At 34.7% G+C, this 25098-nt stretch overlaps 1 protein-coding gene across 1 annotated transcript in view; it reads left to right on the top strand.

Moving 5' to 3' along the window:
- LOC148955989 (D-galactoside-specific lectin-like) overlaps nt 1-23111 on the top strand; it is a 46842-nt gene extending 23731 nt beyond the window's left edge. The window contains exons 3-4 of the mRNA XM_089088813.1: nt 3662-3805; nt 22585-23111. Of these exons, the coding sequence (XP_088944939.1) occupies nt 3662-3805; nt 22585-22619 (179 nt within the window). The 3' untranslated portion in view covers nt 22620-23111. The remainder of the gene's footprint in view (nt 1-3661; nt 3806-22584) is intronic.
- Nucleotides 23112-25098: the final 1987 nt, after the last annotated feature.

Raw genomic sequence — 25098 nt, 5'->3', positions numbered from 1 at the left:
ACCTACAAGTTAAAAAATCCTTTATATATATATATATATATATATATATATATATATATATATATATATATATATATATATATATATATATATATATATATATATATATATATATATATATATATATAATGTTACATTCCTCCTTACTTTTAATTTTTCTCAGCAGGTTCCTTTTTCCTCAATAAAAATTTTCAGACTAAGGAGATTCACCTAATCACCTTGGGTGGTTGGCTTTTTTTTTTATTCCAATAGATTCTCAATCATCACAAATCCCAAAGTGTCATCACAAAATGTCATTATAGCTTCATTTTAGTTGGTAAGATTTGATACACAGAAAGCTAATTTTGTCTACCTTTAGACGCCGGAAGTGAAGTGTCTGTTTATGAAAATAGGTGACTGCTTGTCTGTCTCTGAGACAGACAAGAAAAATTGTAAATTGTAAAACAGACAAGCAAAAATTGTAGATTGTCATATGTTTACGATAATTTTTTTTCTGAATTCCTGGAAAATTAAAAAAATGTTTTGTTTTCTTCAAACTATAACTTTTTACTAGTTGTTACTAGATTTTGAAAAATTTACTAGATCCTTTAAATTTACTAGATTTTTTTTACTAGATCTAGCAAAATCCTAATGACAGTGGCAACCCTGATACAGCCAGTATTTGTGATTCGGTTCATCTTCTTCCCTCAAAATTCGTTGAAAATTTCGCCTTCGTGCGCTTAGTAATAGTTGAAATAGTAGTCACGGTAGTAGTTGGTATTACGAGTAGTAGTATTAACAATAATAGCGACAGCACTAGTAGCAGCAGTAGTATTAAGCTTGAACGCCCCTCTCATCATGTGTTGGAAGTTTCAATTTATTAAAATTAGCTGTTACAATGATATGCTGTTATGTGCTTTTGATAACCTGTATGTTCATATGCTACAACTACTACTAGTGCCAACAATTCACAGCAGCACCAAGCCATCTCAAGCCAACACAGCTACACTCGCTCCTTCTCTATCCTACTCTATTCAAAACTAATCTCTTTACACCCTCACAGGAAATTCCCATTTCCCTTAAATCTTTCTATATGACATCCTCCCACCCCAGCCGCGGACGACCTGCTTTCCGTCTAGCCCTAGACGGTTGGCTGAACAGGACAATCTTTGGTAATCTTTCATTCTTCTTCCCCAGAATTTGCCCTAGACATCTTAACCCTTCTCTCATCATAGCCCTAGAAAGCTGGATTGAGCCACACTTTTCGCACAGCCTACGGTTTGAAATATGGACAGTCAGCTGGGTACCCAAAAAATTCGTAGGCAATTTCTCTGAAAAACTTTTAGCAAGTCTTCGTCCGTTTTTCGGAGAAACCATGCTGGTTCAACCATATTTGACCACTGTCATCTCTGTAGATTCCAGTATCCTAATCTTGGCTCACAGACTTATATTCCTGTTCTTCCAAACTTTTTTCGACTCTAAAAAAACACTTTGAGCCTTGGCTATTTCTCTTTTAACATCTTCACTACTCCCACCGTCTTTACTAATAATACTACCAAGGTAAGTGAAGCTGTTCACTTGATCAATCTTTTCGTTACCCAACGTCACCTTTTCATCTTCACTTATTCCTAGACTTAGCGACTTAGTCTTCTTAACATTAGTTCTTCTTCAAATTCAAAAATAATACCCATACTCTTTGGAAACTTATTTCTAACCTCAGAGCCACCATATTTAATAAAATTATCTTCCACACTATTAGCACCTGGGGCCTTATTATTTTAGTACTGTCACTAATTCTTCCACACAAAACAAATCTTCCTTTACATCCAAGGTATCAAAAACTTTTTCATTTTCTTCTATACCCTTTCCTACAACTCCGTCCAGGTTTAGCACATTCTCAAAATGGTCTGCCCATCTCTTTTTAACTCTTTCCTTGTCACTAATTGTGGACCCATTCCAATTTTTAACTGGGAAAAGTCCGGATTGACTACTTCCTCTCAATTTATTAAAATGTCAGTAAAATATTTTACTATCATGCTGTCTAGCTGTTTCTTCCAGATCCTTGGCAATTTTATCCATGGTCTCCTCTTCACATCTCGTTAGTTCATATTTTAATACTTTCTCAACTTTCTTTACATTCCTCTTATTTTCATATGATCCATTACTCAGATAATTCTTGTACAAACCGCTCCCTCTCTCTGTTAAACATAAAGCATTTTCGCTAATTCTGCTAGCTATGTTCATAACTTCCTCCCTTAACACACCATCGGTAACTTCACAAGTTATTGCAGGTGTCCCGACGAGGTCGGGCCATCCCTTTACAGAGGCCATTTTCCATATATCTGGATCTTACGCCCTGTCACAATTTTTCTCCTATAGAGGATCCTCCCTTTCAGGTTTTCTGCGCCACCATGAAATTAAACCCATTACTGGCAGAAGGTTTGTAACTCAAGGGCCGTGTGCACACAACTGGACCTTTCCACAATGTTGAAATTTCAACATTTCTGGAATTTCCAACAATTTTATTAACTCTTAAAAATTGCACTAGAACCTCCGACTTCCAATCAAATGAACCCCATCCGATCCGAAGTTTATACAATCATCTGTTCCATAAAAACCTTATATATCCGGGGTATAACTTACAAAACTTGCCTCTGGACTTCGGGGGGTTTTGTCCGCCCTGAAGGCATTGTTATATGCTTATTGGACTATTATGAACAAAATAGGCATTTCACAATTTTGATCAGGTGCGTTTAGGGAAAAGAGGGAGTCATTTTAAGGGGACTATTTGTCCTCCATCACTTTAGACTCTTAAAAGGGATCTAGAGATTTTCATTTACAGTCAAATGAGCCTCCTATAAAATTTATATGACCACGTCCTCCATAAAAACCTTGCATGCCCCTGGGGGTATAACTTACAATCCTTGCTCCCAGAATGTCAGAGAAGGCTTAATAGGGGAAGATCAATGGACCAAAAGGGAATATGTGCACACAACTTCTACTGCTACTACTACCTCTACTACTACTATTATTACTACTACTAAAACTACTACGAATATTACAGTTATTACAACTGGATCTAAGGCCAATGAAGGCTATTAAAAGATGTAACAAACACATCTCAGGAACAGCTTAGAGTATTAAGTTAAAACTTTTCAGTGCATGTTCAGGGTATGTTGAACCAACCCAAAAGGTGCTATATGTATACTGCTACTACTACTTCTACTGCTCCTAGTACTACTACTATTAAGGTTACGGGTATTAAGGAGCAATTCTCCAGGAATGCCGAGGGGAATGTTGGATTAAATTGAAGCACGTTATGTGTATGAAGCCAGTCAAAAGGGTTTACTGGCAGGATCTCTGGAACAACTTAGAGCATTTAGTTGAAACTTTCAGGGCATGACCTGAAAGTAGGTTGAACTAATAAGGATGCGCTATAGTCATGCTAATACTACCAGTAGTAGTAGTAAATCTACTACTATTGCTGTTAGTCCTACTATTATCAAGGCTAATAATGTTAGTGTGGAATTTCCTGGGACTGCTGAAGGGGATGTTGGGGTAAATGACAGCACTATAGGAGCCTTACATACCTGGACATGCCTATTGGAGAAAATCTAAAAGACACAAAAACTCATGTATAATCATATTTTTTTTTGTCTTCTTATTTTCTTTTGTTTTACAGAATGTCAAGCTAGCTATGCGACAGAAACAGTGATGGAATTTTGTCATGGCAAGCGCCATTGTAGCTTAACTTCAACCACAGCTATTTTTGGGAGTCCCTGTCATCCCAAGTCACACAACTACCTTCGAATTGTATATACTTGTGGTAAGTACACATTTCTTCAAATACCCAATAATGCTTTCACACTACCCCGTAAAAACTTTTACACTAGCATAACCTAAGACTTTAGGTTACGTAATCTTACAGGGCAAATTTTTTCAATAACTTAGGCATTTTGAAGCAGATGCGAGCTATAAATAGAATTTACATTAGTTAGGTTTTATATGATTTTATTGAAAAATAAACAGGGTAGCTACAAAAAGGAATTTTTGGATGAGCCACTAACAAGTTTTGAAATAAATTGATAACCTTTTGCTAGAAAACCTTGGACGATCAATAAGAGCTCGAGTCTGTAAGAGCTGAAAAACCATTAATTACTACTTCTTCTTGACTATACATGACATTTAGCGGGATCACATTGTATTATTTTGTTTTTTCCTTGCTAATTATTTGGCAGGAATAAAATATTGTAACATTTAAGGAATCCTCATTTGGTAATTGCTACGCTCTGCATCAGACAAACTTCATAGAGAAACATAATCTATCATCTGGCCAGTTGGCATAAGGTCTCTAATGAACTAATATCCCTTTTGAAGTCTAAAGAAATTGGCACTTCTAAACTAGCTAATCATTTTTATTTCTTACTTTACAATTTGTGTGTGTTGATACTGATGAACAAAAGAGCAAGTAGCAAGAACCTCAAAGGGTATCAGACGATAACTTTGAAATATTAGGAAAGTCTAGGCGTTGTGGTTAATGCGAAAATATCTTAGATTTCTTCTGGACGCTTGAACCTTTTTTTTGAAGGACATATATTGTATCTCCTTTGTTGTAATAAATGCGAACTGAAGAAATCTTTTTCAAGCTAAATGTTTTCAATCTTGTCTAAAGTCGACTGTTTCACCTAGTTGACGAATTCGGTGCTTTCTAGAATTGTTCACTATGCTTTTGTTCTTGTTTCATATTTACTAAAGGAGGTTAGCTGCAGATTAAACTAACGAGTATACATTTTGTTGTGATGCCCCGAGCCAAAAGGAAAACACAAAGCATCAGCTTAACCTGGAATGACATTATAGTTAGTTTGGTGTAAATGTTGATACATCTGCAAACTAAGTCACTGAATTTTTTTCTTTATTATTAATCAGGTGCAGCGCTATAGCGTTGCCTGAAGAGATGCACAGGGCTTTAATGTATTATTATTTATTTAGTATTTTTTTTCCCCAGAAGCACTTCATATTGAAGGAACGATCGTATACACTTCAGAGGGAACTTATTCGATTAGAAATGGGATTTTCTAGTACTTTTTTACGAGTCAAAAGTGACCGGAGGGCAACCAGCATCTGCCCACGCCTTTTTTGCCCCAAAGCTCCGATCAAGGTTTTGAGACAGCAATTCTATTAAAAATAATCCAAAGCCGAATAATTATGCATCCGGTGTTGACAGAACCCCCACAACCCCTGGGGCAAGGGCTGTAAGCTGTTAAAATTCCTCATTATTAACAAATAAGGTTTTTATCGAAGGGATGGTCGTATAAACTTTGGAGGAGGCTCATTCGATTGAAAATTGAAATTTATAGTTTCCATTTTAAGAATCTAAAGTAAACAGAGAGCATTAACAGCTCCTCTCCCATGCTCTTTTTTCCCTAAATGCGTCCGATCAAAATTTTGAGATTGCAGCTTTCTCCAAAACAGTCCGAAGGTCAAATAACTATACACTCAAGGTATCAGCCCTTGGGGCAAAGGCTGTAGGCTATGCCAGTCACCCATTGTTAACATATAAGATTTTATGGAAGGGGTGGTCACATGATGTTTGAAAGGGGCTTATTCACTTGAAAATGAAAAGTTCTACTGCTTTTTAAAAGTCAAAAGGGACCGGGGGCAACCAGGCATTCCCCTTAATGTATCTGATCAAAATTTTCAGATAGGCTAGCCTTTTTTTTTCAAAATACTTCTAAGGTGATACAAAGGGAAAAAAGGTCATATTTTATCCTGGGTCCCAAAGAAGGCATTGCTTAATTTAAAACAGGGGCTTCTTTCCAGAAAATTTTCAAGGAAGCCCTGTTAAGCTTAAGCAAATCTTGCACCTCTTATATTTGCACCTCTTTCTCTAGGTTTGCTATGATTATTTATTAAATTTCGGTTCGTTTTGAGTTTCATTTACTCTTTAATAATACTTTCTGGTCGTTTTGAGTTAGAATTATTGCAGGAATTTATTTCTATTCGTCTTAAGTTTAATATGGCTATTTACTTTTCTTTGGAAAACTTCTTTTCGGAAATTTTTCTCAATTTACTTGTGAAGAATGGGCAAATTCTCTTGTGATTCACTTGTTTTAACTATGTTTATGAACTCACCCTCTTCCCGTAAGCTACTTTGAGGAAGCCTTTTAAACAATTTTATTCTGCTTTGTATTAATATGTTGTTATTTCTGTCTTTAAAGTTATATTTAAAAGCTTAGTACAAAATGAAAGTGTTCAACAACATTTTGGTGGATATTCAAATAAACGAAACCTTTTGGGCCGAGCCTCCTCCCCCTTCCCCTTCTTTTTAATTTACTCATTAAAAGCTATCCTTTTAATTTACCCTTCTACAGCTCTGAAAATGTGTACGTGATGTATATGTGCGTGACCCGTAAGCCCGGATTTTGTGGCTCTGTATTTAATTGTCTGCACCAAAGATATTACTCTTACATGCTTACTTCACGGTCTTCCTAGCAATTGCTTCTTAATGAGGAAAAGAAATGCTCTGAATAAGGTGAACTTCTTGGTTCCCATGGAGTTGGAAGCAACTAGGGCTTTTAGAGCCCTATCCTTCTGATTGTTGAATATCTGAATGCTGTAAATGTGGCCAACTTCGGCCTAAATCTCACTGTTTCTTCCTCTAAAGCTAGTAATGGCAGCTAAATTCATTTTGGGGGGTAGGCCAAAGTTCATAAGCACTAAAGAAACTATTGAATAATGTGATACATTGAGGGTCCGTGAAAGAATTTATAAGCAAGTAGAGTCTACAAATAAATTGAAAACAATATTGGTTATTATTGAAAGCTTATCTGTAGACGTATCTTTTGGTTTTAAAGTTTACGTTCTCTGCGTAAGTTTTTGGTATGTCATTTTCCCGCTATTACACAGTTTTAATGACTCAGGGGTAAGACGATTTTGCTTTCATTCAATAGCTTAGATTGCTTTTATCCATTCACGTAATTATATTTTTAATTCACTTTGCACTATTTTTGATTATACAACACCTTAAAATTTGATTGAAAACGATTGAAAAAGGACAAATATTCTTATTTTAAATGAAATTTATATCATACTTTAAGAAAAGTCTGAGCAATACCATTATTCTGTCCTGGTGAATGGATAGATTTGAAACTAGCACATCGAATAAAAGTATCTTGCCTTTTTCAGTGCATTGCTTTGTAAAATTTGCATTTTCCAGCAGGAACATAAACCTTAAAATCAGCCGACGCCCGTAATAAGGAAATAAGGAAAAAAAATATTTTTTTCAACTGTCCTTGCTTCAAAAAATTATAAAAAACTTCTGGACCTGTTTTAAAATGAGCTGTAAAAATATGGTGAAAAGGCAGCGAATAGAGGACTTCCCACTATAAAATTATAATGGCTTTAACCAAATTTCCTGCAATTCTAATATAGATCCTATATTCTTCACCAATGACTAAATCTCATATTATTTACATTTGCGAATTCGACTAAACCTGTAACTGTTTTTAGAGACATTTGGCTGTTAAGAGACATATCATCCTCTTCTCCCATACCCCCAAAAAAGATTTAGGGGCTGTGGAAGCTTAAGTGCAATATTGAACTTCTTATTTTTACCCAATTACCTTTATTTACTTTACTCATATAGTAATTATACGTCTGCATTTTCCCTGTAGGCGCTCAAATATTCCTCTTCACACAAAAAAAAAACAATCAAAACAACCTAACCTAACCTGCTGTCCATTCGCATACACTAATTAAACCCTATAATTACAATCTGGCAAAAAATTACATGTAAACACGACACCTCTTTTTTTTTCTTTTTTTTCTTTCAATTTGATTCCATCTATTTCAATGAATTTAATATACCTTATGATCTGTTTGGTAACACTTACACTGTTTTACAGCTTCCAAGTCCTTGGCATCAATTGTTAATAAGTCAAACTAATATTTATATGAAGTAGACCCAGGAGCAAATAGGTAGTAACTAGTAGGGATAATGTTTTGCTTAACCTGGAGAACAAAGCACATTCTAAAACCTATACCAATCCATATCATATCAGAACAAGCTTATTACATAATATTCCACCCACTTATTGAACAGTGACATAGAACCATGTCTTTATACTAGTTTAGTAAATGATATCCTTCCCACATTTTTTTATATTTTAATTAGGCTGGAAAGCTCTTCGACGAAATAATACATCTTAAGATTCTTGTGAAAAGTGTTTATAATAACAAATAGATATTGTCGGATCCACACAATCTAATCCTATGCAGTTTATTTACTTTCAGCTTATTCTCATTCTTAGTATCCAAGGTCTTAAATTGAAAGAATATAATTTCAGCTATTAATAATATAAAAAAAGCATGACCAATATATATTTATCCTGAGCTTAGGTTCTTTAATCTCTCTCTGGGGGACTCTCTCCTTCCATTATACTCCTTTGTGAAGGTGTATTTGTTACAATTGAAGTCTTTGTATACAATGTATGCGTACAATGTTTAATATTAAAAAAGAACAAATACAAACTGCCCCTCTTAAAAATCGTCAATCCGCTAAGGCTGTATTTCCTTTTCTTCATTTTCAATTCGTTCCACACAGTCTTTTTCATCAGGAAGGAAGCTAATATGATTCCTGTTGATGACCCTTTTGTTCCCAGAGTAATCTCATGAAAAAGGAGGGTCTTTGCAAGGCAAGATTTGCATAAGCTTAACAGGGCTTCCTTGAACATTTTGTGGAAAGAAGCCCAAAATTTTAAATTAAGGAATGCTATTGATTGACAAACCTCTTCCTTTTTACCATTTCACACATGGTAAAAAGGGGAAATTTACATAAACTGCAAATGTATAATGTTGTAGTTTTCCCTTGGTTTTGAAAACATGAAATTATCATTTCTACTATGACTGTTGCTGGCAGCCTCCTAATTTTTGGCAACTTATCCATGTCCATCCTAAAAATTACTGAGATTCTCTCAAAATCAATTGCACAATCAATAAATTGCTTTATTGACATATATTCTTACCTGTTAGTCACTGACCTGATTTGTGTGGGAACAAAGTAGTTATATTGTGTTCTAGGTGATCTAGAGAATTCCTGGGAACCTGATTTTTGGTAAAAAGTTGGGTAAAAAAAGTTGATTTTTATCACTTCCTGCAAAATATCTTACCAAAGGGAACTAGAAATGTCTATTTCCTTTAATTCAAGAGTAGAAACTGTGCTTTAATTTTGATGGCTTCCATCTGGGACGTAATTTTGTAAGCCAATCATATTTCTCTTATTTCTAGGGGAAAAAAATGATCTCTCCTTTTAAAACATTTTAGAACTGATTCAGAACATTATCTTTAAGACTAGAGCCAATAAAAGAAAGAAACAGCAAAATTCCTCCTCATTGTTTTGCTTGTGTGAGAAATCACGACAGTAAAAAGCACGCAAAGTTTTTGAGTCACGAGTTTTTTCGTGAGCTGCCTCTCTGTTTCTTTGTGATCCTACTAAAACTCTATTTAAACGATTTCAGGGGCTTCGACATGTATTAAAAACCATAGAAAAGACGTAAATGACGTCAAAAATCTTGCAGTTTGTAATGAATGATATCTTGTGTGCTATTTCTGTGCAAATGACAGCGACAGAGTTTCACTTCTTAACATGCGGAATACTCTCACTTCTTAAGAAATAGTGCCATGGATGATAAAAATTTATAAATTTAAGCAATAGGAGCACAGCATAAGAATACTTTGTTAATCAGTTCTTCCTCCCAGGGTTATTTTAACCATATGTTCATTTTCCCATTCACACATCAAGAACTATACTAAAAAAAAGTTTGGAGTGACTTTGTCGATTAAAGTGTTTTAGTTATTTTTTACTTTAAATTTATAGATAAATAGGCAGAAGGATATCTATGAGCTCACTTTAAACAATATATATGTATATGTATATATATATATATATATATATATATATATATATATATATATATATATATATATATATATATATATATATATATATACATATATATATACATATTCATATACATAAATATATATATATATATATATATATATATATATATATATATATATATATATATATATATATATATATATATATATATATATATATATATATATATATATATATATATATATATATATATATATATATATATATATATATATATATATATATATATATATATATATATATATATATATATATATAACTCGTTAGGTTTAATTTTACTTATCAAAAAGGGTACGGGTATCAAACCAATGGTCCAAAAAGATCAAGAGAGGGTTTGTTCTAACAGAAGTTAAAAGTCCTAATGTTCCTTTTAGTGAATAAAAAGATTGGAGGTACTAACGCCCCTTCATGCCCCTATCCCTATAAAGCTATCTAATGAAATTTTAAGATAGTCATTTGGTTCAGCATAGTTGAAATCCCTAATAACTATGTCTCCAAGGATAACCCATGGGTGCCCACAGGAGGGAAAGGACATTGCCTCCTTAGAAAGATGGGACTAAAAAGTACTTATGAGGAAACTAAAGGAAAGAGATCAGAATATGGAAAATCATGGAAAAGAAGTGTGTTGGCCTATTGTTGGCTGCCCGTCAATGAATGAACATAAATTGGATAAATTGACTGTACCGCCCTAATTTTAAAATTTTCAAACAGTTCGTGGTAACGAACTGTAAGTAAGGAGCGTCCCGGCTCAATAGTAACCGAAATTCCAAAAAATGGAATTATGATGCCAATAGATATATCAAAAGAATAAGATTTGTCTGCTCATTTCAAATATATAAGTTTCATCAAGTTTAGTCTTACTCATCAAAAGTTACGTGCCTGAGAACATTTGCCTTATTTACGAAAAAAGCAGGAAACACCCCCTAAATGTCATAGAAATTTAGAAATATAAATGTGATTTTCGTTTATGAAAATCACACCATCGGATTCAGCGTATTAGAAAACCCTACTGCAGAAGTTTCAAGCTCCTGTCTGCAAAAATGTGGAATTTTGTATTTCTTGTCAGAAGAAAGATCACGGTAGCGTGTTTATTTATTATTTTTTTTTTCCCAGGGGTGATCGTATCGATCCTAGAGTATCGTGAGAGGGCTAGAATATCGTAAGAGGGCTCATTTGAACAGACATTAAAAGTTCTAGTGCCCTTTTTAAGTGACCAAAAAAATGGAGGGCAACTTGGCTCCCTCATACGCTCATTTTTTTCCCGAAGTCACCAAATTAAAATTTTGAGATAGCCATTTTGTTCAGCATAGTCAACAATCAAATAAATAGGTCTTTGGGGATGACTTAATCCCCCCACAGTTCCCCGGGGAAGGGCTGCAAGTTATGAACTTTACCCATTGTTTAGAAATAGTATTGGTTATTGGGAAGTATACAGACGTTTTCAGGGAGGATTTTTTCCTGGGAGGGGGCGGGAGGAGGGGGTTACGCGGGAGAATCTTTCTTTGGAGGATGTTTCCTTGGGATAAGGGACATTTCTATGAAGGGGGTGCAGGATTTCCCGTTCAGAAATTAAATAAAAAAACAAGTTTTTTTTTAACTGAAAGTAATTAGCGACATTAAAACTAATATATCGTAAGAGGGCTCATTTGAACGGAAATGAAAAGTCCTAGTGCCCTTTTTAAGTGACCAAAAAAATTGGAGGGCAACTTGGCCCCCTCCCACGCTCATTTTTCCCCCTAAGTCACCCAATTAAAATTTTGAGATAACCATTTTGTTCAGCATAGTCGAAAATCTAATAAAGTTGTCCTTGAGGGTGACTTAATCCCCCGCAGTTCCCGGGGGAAGGGCTGCAAGTTATGAACTTTGCCCATTGTTTACATATAGTATTGGTTATTGGGAAGTATACAGATATTTTCAGGAAGGATTTTTTTCTGGTGGGGGGGGTGGGGGGCTGGAGAAGGGGGTTACGCGGGAGAATCTTTCTGTGGATGATGTTTCCTTGGGGTAAGGGACATTTCTATGAAGGGAGTGCCAGATTTCCCAGCATTATTTAAAAAACAATCAGAATTTAAATTAAAAAAAAATAGTTTTTTAAACTGAAAGTAAGAAGCAACATTAAACCTTAAAACGAACAGAAATTATTACGTATATGAGGTGGTTCGCCCCCAAGTCAATACCTCGCTCTTTACGCTAAAGTTTTTTTTTAGTACTTTCAAAAGAGCTATCTATTCTAATTAACCTGCCTGTGTGATTCAGGGGTTTTCGATTCGAGCAAAATTCAAACTTTAGCGTAAGGAGCTAAGTATTAACTACAGTTGGCAAACCCCCTAGTATACATAATAAAAACACACTAATATAGAAATTTGTTACGTAAGTTAATTTGTAAGTTACCTCAGAACAAAATTTCGAGAAAGCTATTTAGCCAAAAAAAAGAAAATTAATATCCAAATTTCGTTTTAATTATTCATGTACGGTGAGCCAAAATCAAAGCTGCATTAATTCAAAAACGTTCAGAAATTAAATAAAAAAAAGTTTTGTTTAACTGAAAGTAAGGAGCGATATCAAAACTTAAAAGAACAGAAATTATTCCATATATGAAACGGGCTGTCCCCTCCTCAACGCCTCGCTGTTTACGCTAAAGTTTTTTATTGTTGTAAAAAACAGATTTTTGAGAAAGAGTCTAACTTTAGCGTAAAGAGCGAGGCTTTGAGGAGGGGACAGCCCCTTTCATATACGAAATAATTTCTGTTCGTTTCAAGTTTTAATGTCGCATCTTACTTTCAGTTAAAAAAAAACTTTTTTTTTTATTTAGTCTGCTTAAGACTTAGTGTTCGATTGTAATTTAAATTTTGGACAAAAACCTGAACCTACTTAATATTAAATAAAAAAAAAACAAGTTTTTTAAACTGAAAGTAAGGAGCGACATTAAAACTTAAAACGAACAGAAATTATTCCGTATATAAAAGGGGCTGTCCCCTCCTCAACACCTCGCACTTTACGCTAAAGTTTTTTATTGTTTTAAAGAATAAAGTTGTGAGACAGAGTCAAACTTTAGTGCCAAATTCGGAGGCGTTGAGGAGAGGACAGCCGCTTTCATATACGGAATAATTTCTGTTCGTTTTAAGTTTTAATGTCGCTCATTACTTTCAGTTTAACAAACTTGTTTTTTTTTATTTAATTCCTGATCGTTTTTTAGTTAATGCAGCTTTTATTTTGGCTCACCGTCATTGAATAAGTAAACAAAATTTGCATAAAAATATTACTTTTCTTTTGCTAAATGGCTGTCTCTAAATTTGGTTCTGACGTAATTTACAAATTAACTTACATAACGAACTTCTATATTCGTATATTTTTCTTCTGGCAACAAATACAAAGTTGCAGATTTTTGCAGATATGAGCTTGAAAACTATGTAATAGGGTTTTCTGATACGCTGAAACTGACGTTGTGATTTTCATTAAAATTCTTTCACTTGTAGGGGATGTTTCCCCCCTCTTTAAAAAATCGGGTAAATTTTCTCAGGCTCGTAGCCTTTGATGAGTAATACTGAACTTAATAAAATTTATATATTTAGAATCAGCATTATAAACCCATTCTTTTGATACATTTATTGACATCAAAATTCCGTTTTTAAAAGTTTTGATTACTATTGAGCCGTATCGATTGTTTTTTTTATTGTTTTTTTTATTACGTATATGAGGGGGTTCTCCCCTTAGTCAATACCACGCTCTTTACGTTAAAAGTAAAAAAAAAAATTATTCACAAACCCCTGAATCACAAAGGCTATTTAACTAGAATAGAAAGCTCTTTTGAAAGCACTAAAAAAAACTGTAGCGTGAAGAGCGAGTTATTGACTTGGGGGAGAACCCCCTCATATACGTAATAATTTCTGTTCGTTTTAAGTTCTAATGTTGCTTCTTACTTTCAGTTGAAAAACTTGTTTCTTTTTAAATTTAATTTCTGATCGTTTTTAAATAATGCTTGGAACTCCGGCGCCCCCTTCATAGAAATGTCCCTTACCCCAAAGAAACATCCTCCACGGAAATATTCTCCCGAGTAACCCCCTCCTCCAGCCCCGCCCCCCACCAGAAAAAAATCCTTCCTGAAAATGTCTGTATACTTCCCAATAACCAATACAATATGTAAGCAATGGGCAAAGTTCATAACTTGCAGCCCTTCCCCTGGGAACTGTGGGGGATTAAGTCATCCTAAAAGACATATTTGTCAGATTTTCGACTATGCTGAACAAAATGGCTATCTCAAAATTTTAATTGGGTGACTGTGAGAAAAAAAATGAGCGTGGGAGGCCTAGTTGCCCTCCATTTTTTTGGTCACTTAAAAAGAGCACTAGAACTTTTAATTTCCTTTCTAATGAGCCCTCCTACGATATTCTAGGACCACTGGGTCAATACGATTACCCCTGGGGAAAAGAAAAAAACAAATAAACACGCATCCGTGATCTTTCTTCTGGCAAAAAATGGAAAATTCCACATTTTTGTAGACAAGAGCTTGAAACCTCTACAGTAGGGTTCTCTGATACGCTGAATATGATGGTGTGATTTTCATTAAGGTTCTATAACTTTTAGGGGGTCTTTCCCTCTTTTTGCGAAAATCAGCCAAATTTTCTCAGGCACGTAACTTTTTATTGGTAAAATTAAACTTGATGAAACTTATATATTTGAAATCAGAATTAAAATTTAATTCTTTTGATGTATCTATTTGTATCAAAATTCCGTTTTTCAGAGTTTCGGTTACCATTGAGCCGGGTCGCTCCTTACTTACAGTTTGTTACCACGAACTGTTTGATATTTGCGGTGAATAGTATTTTTGTTCATTAATTTCTTATTAATATTTCTGCAACAGAATTTTAGTTGAGCAAAGTGGGGTATTATTGTTCACATGAATGGAAATTCTGTGAGACTTTTAATCTTCTACGTGGCTGGAGCCATCACAGCCTCTACAATAGGATTATTTGGTCGATAAACACATCACATACACATGCCTAAATACATTCAAATATTTCATATAAATAGAAAAACAAAAATATTACCGCTTAAAATTGTCGAAAAAAAAAATCCTGGTAGCCTTTACCACCTCTCAAAGAAATTTCCTGCCGGGGATCATGATGGCCTACCTCGCCTTTTCCACCTCTATGTTGGTAGACTAGGGAATGTCTACCAACTGTAGTATTTTATGCTACATAGAGACATATTTTAATTGATTCCTACTCCCCCCCTACGTCTTTGTACATTTATCTGAATGCTCATGGAGAATAAACAGTTTGGGCATTAAAATGTGCCCAAAGTTTTTTTCATCCAGTCCGTGAAAAAAAAATATAAAATTGTCACATTTTCTCACTTAGATTTTATTTCATTCATGTTTCAGAAATCACTGTAAAATATTAGCCAAAAGATTTATTCATGTTTGCATCAAAGTTCATTGCGGATATGAACGGAACTGTTTCCTAGTTTCGTTCTAACCACCCTCTTAGTACAGAAAAAAAGTTTCCTTTTCCCAAAAGCAATTTCTCTGATAACAGTCTTTCCCGGTGACAATTAATTACAGTTTCCTAAATTGGTTGTGGATTTACTTGATTGTTGCATCTCGGCTGCTGCTGACTCTCTTCTATAAGAAAAATTGTCCTTGTCAAACAAAAACGAAGAATAAAATGGCTACCTAAGATACACGTTCTTAAAAGTTAACTCTAAAAAATATACTGGGTGTGTTTCTAAAGAAGTTAAGGTTTAACACATACTGTATTTCTTTGTAATAATTTTCTTTTGTAATAACCATGATGTTTAGGGGGTGGGGGGGGGAGGCAGTTAAAGATGAAAGCCGTATATTTACTTAGTTAAAACATAATTAAATCCGGACTTGAATGAGTTAAGTTATAATACAATTACCACTGTAATAAAGAGAGTGAACATTTAACTTCAATCGCAGGTTTTCCCTTTTTTTATTTAGAAAAAGAGTTAAAACTAGCTCAAGTAATTTTATTCAGGCCTAATATGATTCTCGTACCTGCGTGATAGGATTAAATTGCATTTTATTCCTGCCGTTACCTTCTAGGTATTTGACCTTGCAAGAGTATTCCTCCCTTCATCTAACTAAACAGTGCCCTAATTTGTCATTACAAATCTCTTGGAGTGATTTCCTTTTTGTCCAACCTTTTTTTTACTTAATTCCGTGCACAACTCAGCTGTGGTAATTGAAAGTGCAACATATGCCATTTAGGTCGAAAATGAGTTATGTATTTGTCATGGGTGGACTAAGCACGTGGAATCGAATGGTGCAGTCAGAATTTCCCTATCTTGTACCATTACTAAGATAAACAGAGTTATAAGCCTCTAAGAGGCGTATGTCTTTTTATCAGTTCTAGTTGCAATTTAGAATAACAGAAGAAGATTATCTTGTGGAGCGATAACATGGTGATCAAGCATGTGTCGCCTTTTTTTTATCAAGGAAAAAGAAGACATTTACAATTAAATTAAATAATTTTGAATTCGCTCAGAATACTTGAATTTAATTTTTACCACTAAAAAGAACATAAAAAGCTGGTTTAGAATATGTTCCTTTTATCCTCGTTAGCCTCATCCTTCAGAGCGACTACAGCCGACAAACTTTTTTCCGTTTTTGGCTCTCCTGAAAAGTCACAAAAATGGCATATGTCACATTTTTAATGTCACAGCCGAACTGTTTGCTAGACGACACTAAGAGACATAGTCATCTAATAAAACTAAATCTTGAGCCTGACAAACCGGCACCTATGCTACCAATGTTTTAATTTAAACTTCGGAAAATTATAAGGACCTACTAGGAAGTAGAGGTAATGTAACGTGCTTTTATTTCTTTAGAACCTTTTTCATTTTCTTCTACTTTTTGAATTGAAAATCAAGTATTTTGCAGTAGGCATCAAGACATGGCTAATTGTAGGAAAAAAAGCCAAGACAGATAGTTCGAGTAGCCTAATTGAGAGGCAAAAATGTTTAAAGGACACCCTAGACGGTCAATCATTTTTATTCAAACATTTTGTCTCACAAAGGTTAACTGCAACAATATTAACACTCCTCTTGATAAAATGTCTCAAGGGTTTTCTTGACTTCTTTCGTAATCTATTGGCATGGATCCGTGAAATAACCAGGTTAGATGTTCCAATATACAAATTTGACTTTATTATGCTCCATGGTTGTCAAATATCTCATTTCATAATTCTTCGGGCTTGAAGAGAAACTCTTACGCTTTGTTTATGACCCATAAAAAGTTGAATCATTTCTTTTCTAAACCGTCATTTGTATGATATAAGAACGCAATCTGTTTCACTATTGAATTTAATACCCGGCAATACATGTGTGAATAATCAAAGAAACTCTGCAAGGACATTGGATACAGAAATAGGACCTAAGAAGACGATGAATGTGTTGTTCATCCAAAGGTTTTACTCAGTATATTTTTTTTTTTGAAGGATGCAGCTAGGATTCCATTTGATGGGAACCATCAAAGAAAACATTTTATAAAGTGAACACAAATCACGAGTTTTTAAAAAAGTATTTAATTATGTTAAACTAAAGCTACGCTAACATGGGTCTTTGTTTTGTGTCTCTTTGACACCCAAATCCTGTACAATTGCCTTGTCCCCTTTTTGTAATCCACCACCGTCAAAGTGGATGATGAAGGCAAGTTGTATGGCCTTATCTTTCGCAATTCGTTCGCCGGTTTCTATTAGCTAATAAATTTTTTTGCAAATAATCAATTGTTTCTATAACTCGAAGTTTTAATAGAATCATAAATAAATTTTTTGTCTCCAAATGTCCCTAAAATCCAATTATCCCTAAAATACAAACATCCCTAAAATCAAAATATCCCTAAAATCAAAATATCTCTAAAATCCAGATATTCCTATAATTCAAATACCTACTACTACTACTAACAACTCGCCGCAGCACCAAGCCACCTGAGGCCAACACAGCTACGCAAGCTCCTCCTCCATCCGAATCTATTCAAAGCATCCTTCTTTACACCCTCCCAGGAAGTTTCCATTTCCTTTAAGTGTTTCTTTATGCCATCCTCCCACCTCAGACGAGGTGGACCTTCTTTCCGTTTAGCTCTAGACGGTTTGCCGAAAAGGACAATCTTCGGTAATCTGTCATCCTTCATCCGCAGAACGTGCCCTAGCCATCTCAACCTTTCTTTCATTATTGCCCTAGAAAGCGGGATTGAACCACATTTTCGTACAGCCTACAGTTTGAAATAGGGTCAGTCAGACGAGTACCCAGAACAATCTGTAGGCAATTTCTCTGGATAACATCTAGTAAATCTTCATCCGCTTTTCGGAGCGCACATGCTTCAGAGTCATATTTGACTACTGTCATCCCTGTAACTTTCAATATTCTAATCTTGCTTCGCAGACTTATCTTCCCATTCTTCCAAACTTTTTTTAACTGTGAAAAAAAAACCTGAGCCTTGGCTATTCCACTGTTAACATCTTCACTGCTTCCACCTTATTTACTAATAATACTACCAAGGTAAGTGAAGCTGCACACCTGATCAATCTTTTCGTTTCCCAACGTCACTTTTCATCTTCACTTATTCCTAGCCATAGTCTTCTTAACATTTATTTTCAAACCTTTTCTAGCACCCTGAATTCGTAGAACCTCTAAAACTTCATCCGTTTTGCTCACATTTTCATCTAGGATGCTTAAATCATCAGCATAATCTAAGTCCAGTAGAGTTTTTCCTACCCATTCGATTCGGTGGTACCCATTGCCTTTCCTGTGCTCCTTAAAACAAAGTCCATCAAAATATTCCATATAAAGGGGGATAGAACAAAGCCCTGCTGATTTAATACAGAACCAGCTGCTAACCTCACTTCTTACCTTAACCGCAGCAGTGTTATGCTCGTACATAGCACTAATCACTTTACTGTATTTGTCTTGTCTACCATGCAAGGATAAGACCTTTGCTAAAGCTCTTATATCAACAGGATCGACCGTTTGCTCATAATCTATAAACCTGAGGACCAAAGGTGTTTGACAACTAAGGCACTTCGCAATTATTAACCTAAGAGTGGAAATTTGTTCGACACATCCTCTACCTTTTTCTAAAACCGGACTGCTCTTCTCTTAAAACATTGTCTACAGCATCTCTCAGTCTAAAAAGTACCATATTACAAATTAATTTGCTACCTACAGAGACCAGAGTAATGTCTCGATAATTACGACACTCACTCTTATCCCCTTTCTTATACAGTGCTTTAATTAAAGTTTTCCTAAAACCGTTAGGTACTTCCACTTTTTCAAAAATAATATTCATAATGTTCAGTAACTTATTTCTAACCTCATAGACACCCTATTTAAGATAAGATAAGATTTATTCATAATCAATTAATCATACAAGAAAATACATTGTGCTAATCCCCCAAAGGCTCCTAGGCCTGTAATAGAGGGGGAATACATACCGTTCAAATCAATCACTAAATAAATAGAAAAACATTAAAATAGGCCTACATTGAATAATCCAATCAATACACACAATCCAATCACAACACTCCTAATCCCCCTCGAAAGGCTCCATGGCCAGGGATACAAGGGGGGATGAGAAAAAAAAAAGAAAATACAATATATCCAAACAACCATAAAAAAGAAAAAAAAAAAAAATCAATCGCCAAACAAAATATAAAATTAAAAAGAGACCATACCTGAGGCCTGGGAGTCATAGCGCAGAGAAAACCACCATATAACTAAATTAAACACTCAGGGGACATCAACTTCATAAAAAAAAAAAAAAATTATTCTGTTTGATTCTTAACTAAATGGTCCTTAAGAATCCTCTTGAAAGTGTCAAACGAGTGGCATTTCTGTACTGAAGAAGGCTGGGAGTTCCAAACCTGATGACAAGCGATGAGGGGATTGAAATCTGACCGCACAGTGGGAGTAGGAGGAATGCAGATATTATGTGACGAACGAAGGTTATATGGAGCTGAATCAGAAATAAACTGAGGAGTTTTGTGAATAGATTTTGGAAGATTACCATGAAGCTGATGAAAAACAAAAGACGCAAAAAAAAGAATGTAGATAGGCTTTAGATTTAGAAATGGTCTTGGTGAAGAACGGCAGGTGCCCATAACCAGACGCCGTGCTTTGTCATACATGACAAAAAGCGACCGCAGTGTAGAAGAAAAAGTAGACATCCATACTATGGGGCAATAAGAGACATATGACTGGACAAGGCAGAAAAAAAGAAGCTTCAGAATAGATCCAGGAAAGGTGTGTTTGAGTTTTCGAATGACACCCAAACTCCGTGAGACCTTAACCCTAATCATTGCTATATGGTGTCAAAACGAAAGGTTCTCATCAAGCAGGATACCAAGAAACCGGACCAACCGATTCTTTGGTCTACACAAGGAGCCTTGTGACACCTGAGGCTGTGTCAGTTGAGGGAAAGCTACACCAAATCGAGAAAAAATAAGAAAATGTGACTTGGCAACATTCAAGGCCAAGTAATTCGCCTCAAACCATGAGACTACTCTCTCAAATATTGCCACCAGATTAGACCTGATATCACATTCCGTCTTCCCTAGAGTCCCAAAAGTGCTGTCGTCAGGAGAAGCAACGAAGCAATCTTCATTAGAAGTAGCATTGGGACACGAAGGAACATCCGGATGACACAGATTGCAGCATACCAGAGGACTGGTATTCTTTATCGCATTTATCCTCATTTAAACTCATTTATCACACTATCAGCACCTGGAGCCTTAATATTTTTCAATCCTTTTAGTACTGTCGCTAATTCTTCCTCCGAAAACAAATCTTCCTTCACATCCAATTTATCACAAACTATTTGTTCCGAATATCCCTAAAATCCAAATACCCCTAAAATTTAAATATCTCTAAAATCCAAGTATCCCTAGAAACCCAAATATCCAATTGCAATCAAATATCCTTTTCAGAAAATAAACCATATTCTAGTAAGCAGAATGAGTAAAAATGACAAAAAAGTTAAAAAAAAGTTAAATCGCCGTTTCAACCGTCAGTGCTCGTACCACTTATTATTAGAGAAGGAAGAAGCTCAATTTTATGTCACGGTTTCAGTCTTAACAATATCTTCATCTAAAAGTTGATATATTTTTCAAATTGTAGTTTTTTTATTTTCATTTTAAGTCCATAACCTGAGACAGAACACAATTTACATTTCATACCATAATTTGAAAATAAAATGAACTCTAGCTATTTAAATTGATAGTTTTTTTCCCCGATTAACTTAATTTAACTAAGAAAGTATTTCAAATTACTATTTCTCATTCGCACTCGAAAGTGATGAGTACATAGAAACATTGCGTCCGTTAAAATTATGGAATAATTCATCCGCTAATTTAAGCTATGTTGCCAAATTGGTGTGTTTTACGGCAAACTGACGTACTTTGATGCCAACTGACGTGGAAATTTTTGCAACTGGCCCGTTAATTGAAGGCTCGTTGCTTTGGCATTTTCATTTTTATCTTGCTTCTTTTTTAACCTGATCTACTCTTTTGGGAATACATCCAGTTTATTTATCAAGCAATTTGTTCATTATTTGTGTCTGATATATATTTAACGCTCCGTCGTAACAGCAGTAAGGAGCAACTCGGGGAAATATTATCCGAAACTCTAAGAAAGTGAGTTTTAATAACAATCCATATAACAAAGAATCGGTCTTTTATGCTGGTTCCAAATATATAAACTTTACTAAGTTTCACCCATCAAAAACTACAAGCCTCAGAAAATCTGCCTGAGTTTTTGAAATGGGGAAAAACAACCCTGAAAGGGCAAATGATTTTTTATAAGACTTGCCCAATCGATTTGAGCATGACAACTTATTATAACGATTTGTAACTCCTTTCTACGAAATTGTGGAACTCGAACAAAGTGTCAATCGAACAAAAATTTAAAAATCTTGTGTCATTTTTAAGTAGTCAAAAAGATTTCACCACCACAAGTTGATGCTTTCTGCCACTTTGTGGCGCGAAACTTTAACTTCACCTTAACAGGACTAAGTTACAATCAATTGAAAACTCGGAGATGGCCAATCGATTTAAGGAAAACTACATATTCAGCTTCCCAGCTTCAGTGGCAGTAATGCCACGCGTGGTATATTCATTCCTAAAAAGTAACATAGTTCGTACAAGGTGAATGTTAATTTAGACATTTATTTTAAAGTTATCCCCGGAATGAAATGATTCATTTAATGTTTAATTGAATTGTGTGCAGTTACCTATAAATGCTCATCAGGTATTATTGAGGAGGGTCGATGGGTCACTGTATAAATTGAAGGGGGGGGGGGTGTCCTCATACCTCGAAAAGTGTATTTTATGTCATAATTGTCCAACTTTGAATAAGCCTTCAGACAAGTATAGAAGGGGATATGGAGGAGGGAGAAATAGATATTTAATAATGTGTAATTTATCAATTTCAGAATAAATTAAAATATAGGTTCTGAAGGGTGATAACTTCCTTCCTATGGTAGAAAAATATGTTTTGTAATATGCAAAAGTTTTCTCCCATGCTTAAGGCACAAAAGGTGGGAGGGCGGTAATTCATGAGCGCAGTCAGGGAACCTACCCCGCAGATTGAGGCAAGTGACACCAGGAACTTAGTTTTAATTTTTTTTTCAGTGCCATTTTTAAAGAGACCGCATTCACCGAAATAACCAAATATAAATAATGATTCTTGGAACCAACAGCTGAACTAACGCGTCAAAATGAAAATGAAGAGCAAAGACACACGCAGTTAGAAGACATACGACACCGAGCAAGCGAGGGAGTCAAAAGTGAAAATGATGAGCAGCGATTCAATGAAAATCAACCTCGACAGCGAGAATCAAAATGTCTCAAAATTGAAAATGATAGCGATGATGATTGGGTTTGGGATTTTGTCATGGATGAGGTCATCAATGCCTGCAAGCAAAGGTTCGGCGATATGTATTTGAAAATGACGGAAGATAAGCCGAGGTGTAACGAAGCAAACAAATTGATAATGATAGCGATGATTATTTAGTTATGAATTTTGACATAAATAAGGTCAACAATACCTACCGTGCCTTTGAAAATCAAAAACATTTACTGGATAAATCATTGGAAGAAAAAGAAGTTTGTGTCCCACCACCTGAACAATTAAAGCAAACAAAGGTTCGGCTATGTGTCTTTCCTAATTACAAATGACAAGCCAAGGCCAAAGAAGAATTTTTGTCCCCCCACCCGAACAATTAAAAGAAACAAAGGTTCGGCGATATGTCTTTCATAATAACAAAAGACAGACCGGGGCAAAAGTTAAAGGTTCAATAAAAAAAATGTAATTATACAAAGGCACCACTTCTAATTTAAGGTCCATTTGCACGCCAAGACATCAAGAAAAGGCTCAAATTGTCTGCATATACAAGACAAGCGACAGTGTGAATCTATATAGAAGCCTGCCGCGTGCCGAGTGCGGGGGGCCGGCGGAAAAGCCGCCTAGCTCCCGGTACAATAAACGAATTTTCGGTAAGCGTTCGTTTCTCCCCATAACTTGTAATTAAAGTCATTGAACATCCGTGAATAACATTACGAATGGAAGCAGGTCGTAAGAACATTATAGAACACTAATTTTTTTTATTTTTTTTCAGTTACAACTATATTTTCAATTTTGAAACTATAAATTTGAATATTAGGTATTTACATGTAGCACATATACTGCCATCTATAATTTGTGAATTTACTTTACCCTTCTTGTTATTGAAAAAGGGGCTCAGTACAATATATAGGCTTATTTTTTCTTTTTTTAAACGATATACTGGTTTTTGTCTATTTTACCCAAGGCTGTTACCATTAAAGAAACCGGATGTCCAATTCGTAAAGATGTACAAGTGATTTAGCTTAAAAAAAAAAAAATTCCTGTGAGCAACCGTAGCACATAATATCTTAATAAGTTTGGATGGAAGGAGGAAACTCCTCCCAGATCTGGGGGCCTACTTAGAAAATTTATAAATCTTTACCGATTCTAAAAAAAGATGTACTTTTGAAAAGACATGATTATTCACTCATTTAGTTTTTTTTTATTTAATTCAAAAATAGACTATAATGTCAAAAATATACAAAATCCCTTTCTAATTCACTCTTTAAATTCTTCTTTTTTCTCTCCTTTATCCAGCATTCTTTGGTCCATACTGAAACATCCTGGATGTAACTCCCTTTATGGTTACTCCTTCCTCTCTTTCGTCTTCCTGATGATCGGTTGGCGACGCTTCATGCAATGGCTAGAATCCAACCGGGTGTTGCTTTTGCCCCTTCGTACTCCTGAAAATAAAATAAAAAACCAGTCTCATTTCTTTCATTTTTTTACTCTAAGACTCCCTGCTTAATTGTAATGTAATTCATCACTATTTCACTATCATTTCCTTTACTTTACTACCTATCTACCTTACCTCTTAACCTGCATTCCATTGCTTTCTGCCTTTCTCATTCCTCACATACCTAATTTTTGCTCTCCTAATACTTTTTATCTACCTTTTTCCTAAAAAAATTTTTTTTATCAACTTCCCCATTCATATGATTCTCCGTCCATTAATTTACGATACAACAATTTCAAAATTCATATTCTAGCTACCCACGGCGGCAAGGGGCTGCTCCCATTCATTAGGTCTATAATATATAACATTAAACTAAAAATTTACAATATATACATTTTTGAACTTTAAAATACTTTTACTTTTCTTAAAACACTTTAAAACTATGTTTCCCATATTTACATAAATAAAAAAACAAAAAAAAAATATATAACACCAATTTTGTTTCAAATAATATTAATAATAATAATAATAATTTATTTATGCCCTCTATACATACATGATGTACACAGAGGAGTATAGGAAATAAATGAAAAGAAAACTGAAAATACAAAATTACACTTCTAACGAAAAGGACGACAACAAGTAGCTCATAATGCTCATAATAACTAATGAATATATAATAAATAGCTTATGTTAGCTCATTAGTGCATAACATTAAAAACACGTATAAAACGTAACGCATAAACACTCATAATACATAACGCATAAATAGCTGTTTTATTAAAGCAATGGCGACAAACCTATTATCCCATTAAACGAGACAATTAAGGGAAAATTTATTCTATTTTCTCTAGATCATCTAAAA

The sequence above is a fragment of the Artemia sp. Qi Xiang Cuo genome, chromosome 1 (assembly GCF_049724085.1).
Source record: "Artemia sp. Qi Xiang Cuo chromosome 1, ASM4972408v1, whole genome shotgun sequence".
NCBI lineage: Eukaryota > Metazoa > Arthropoda > Branchiopoda > Anostraca > Artemiidae > Artemia > Artemia sp. Qi Xiang Cuo.
This window is presented reverse-complemented; position numbering and strand designations above follow the sequence as displayed.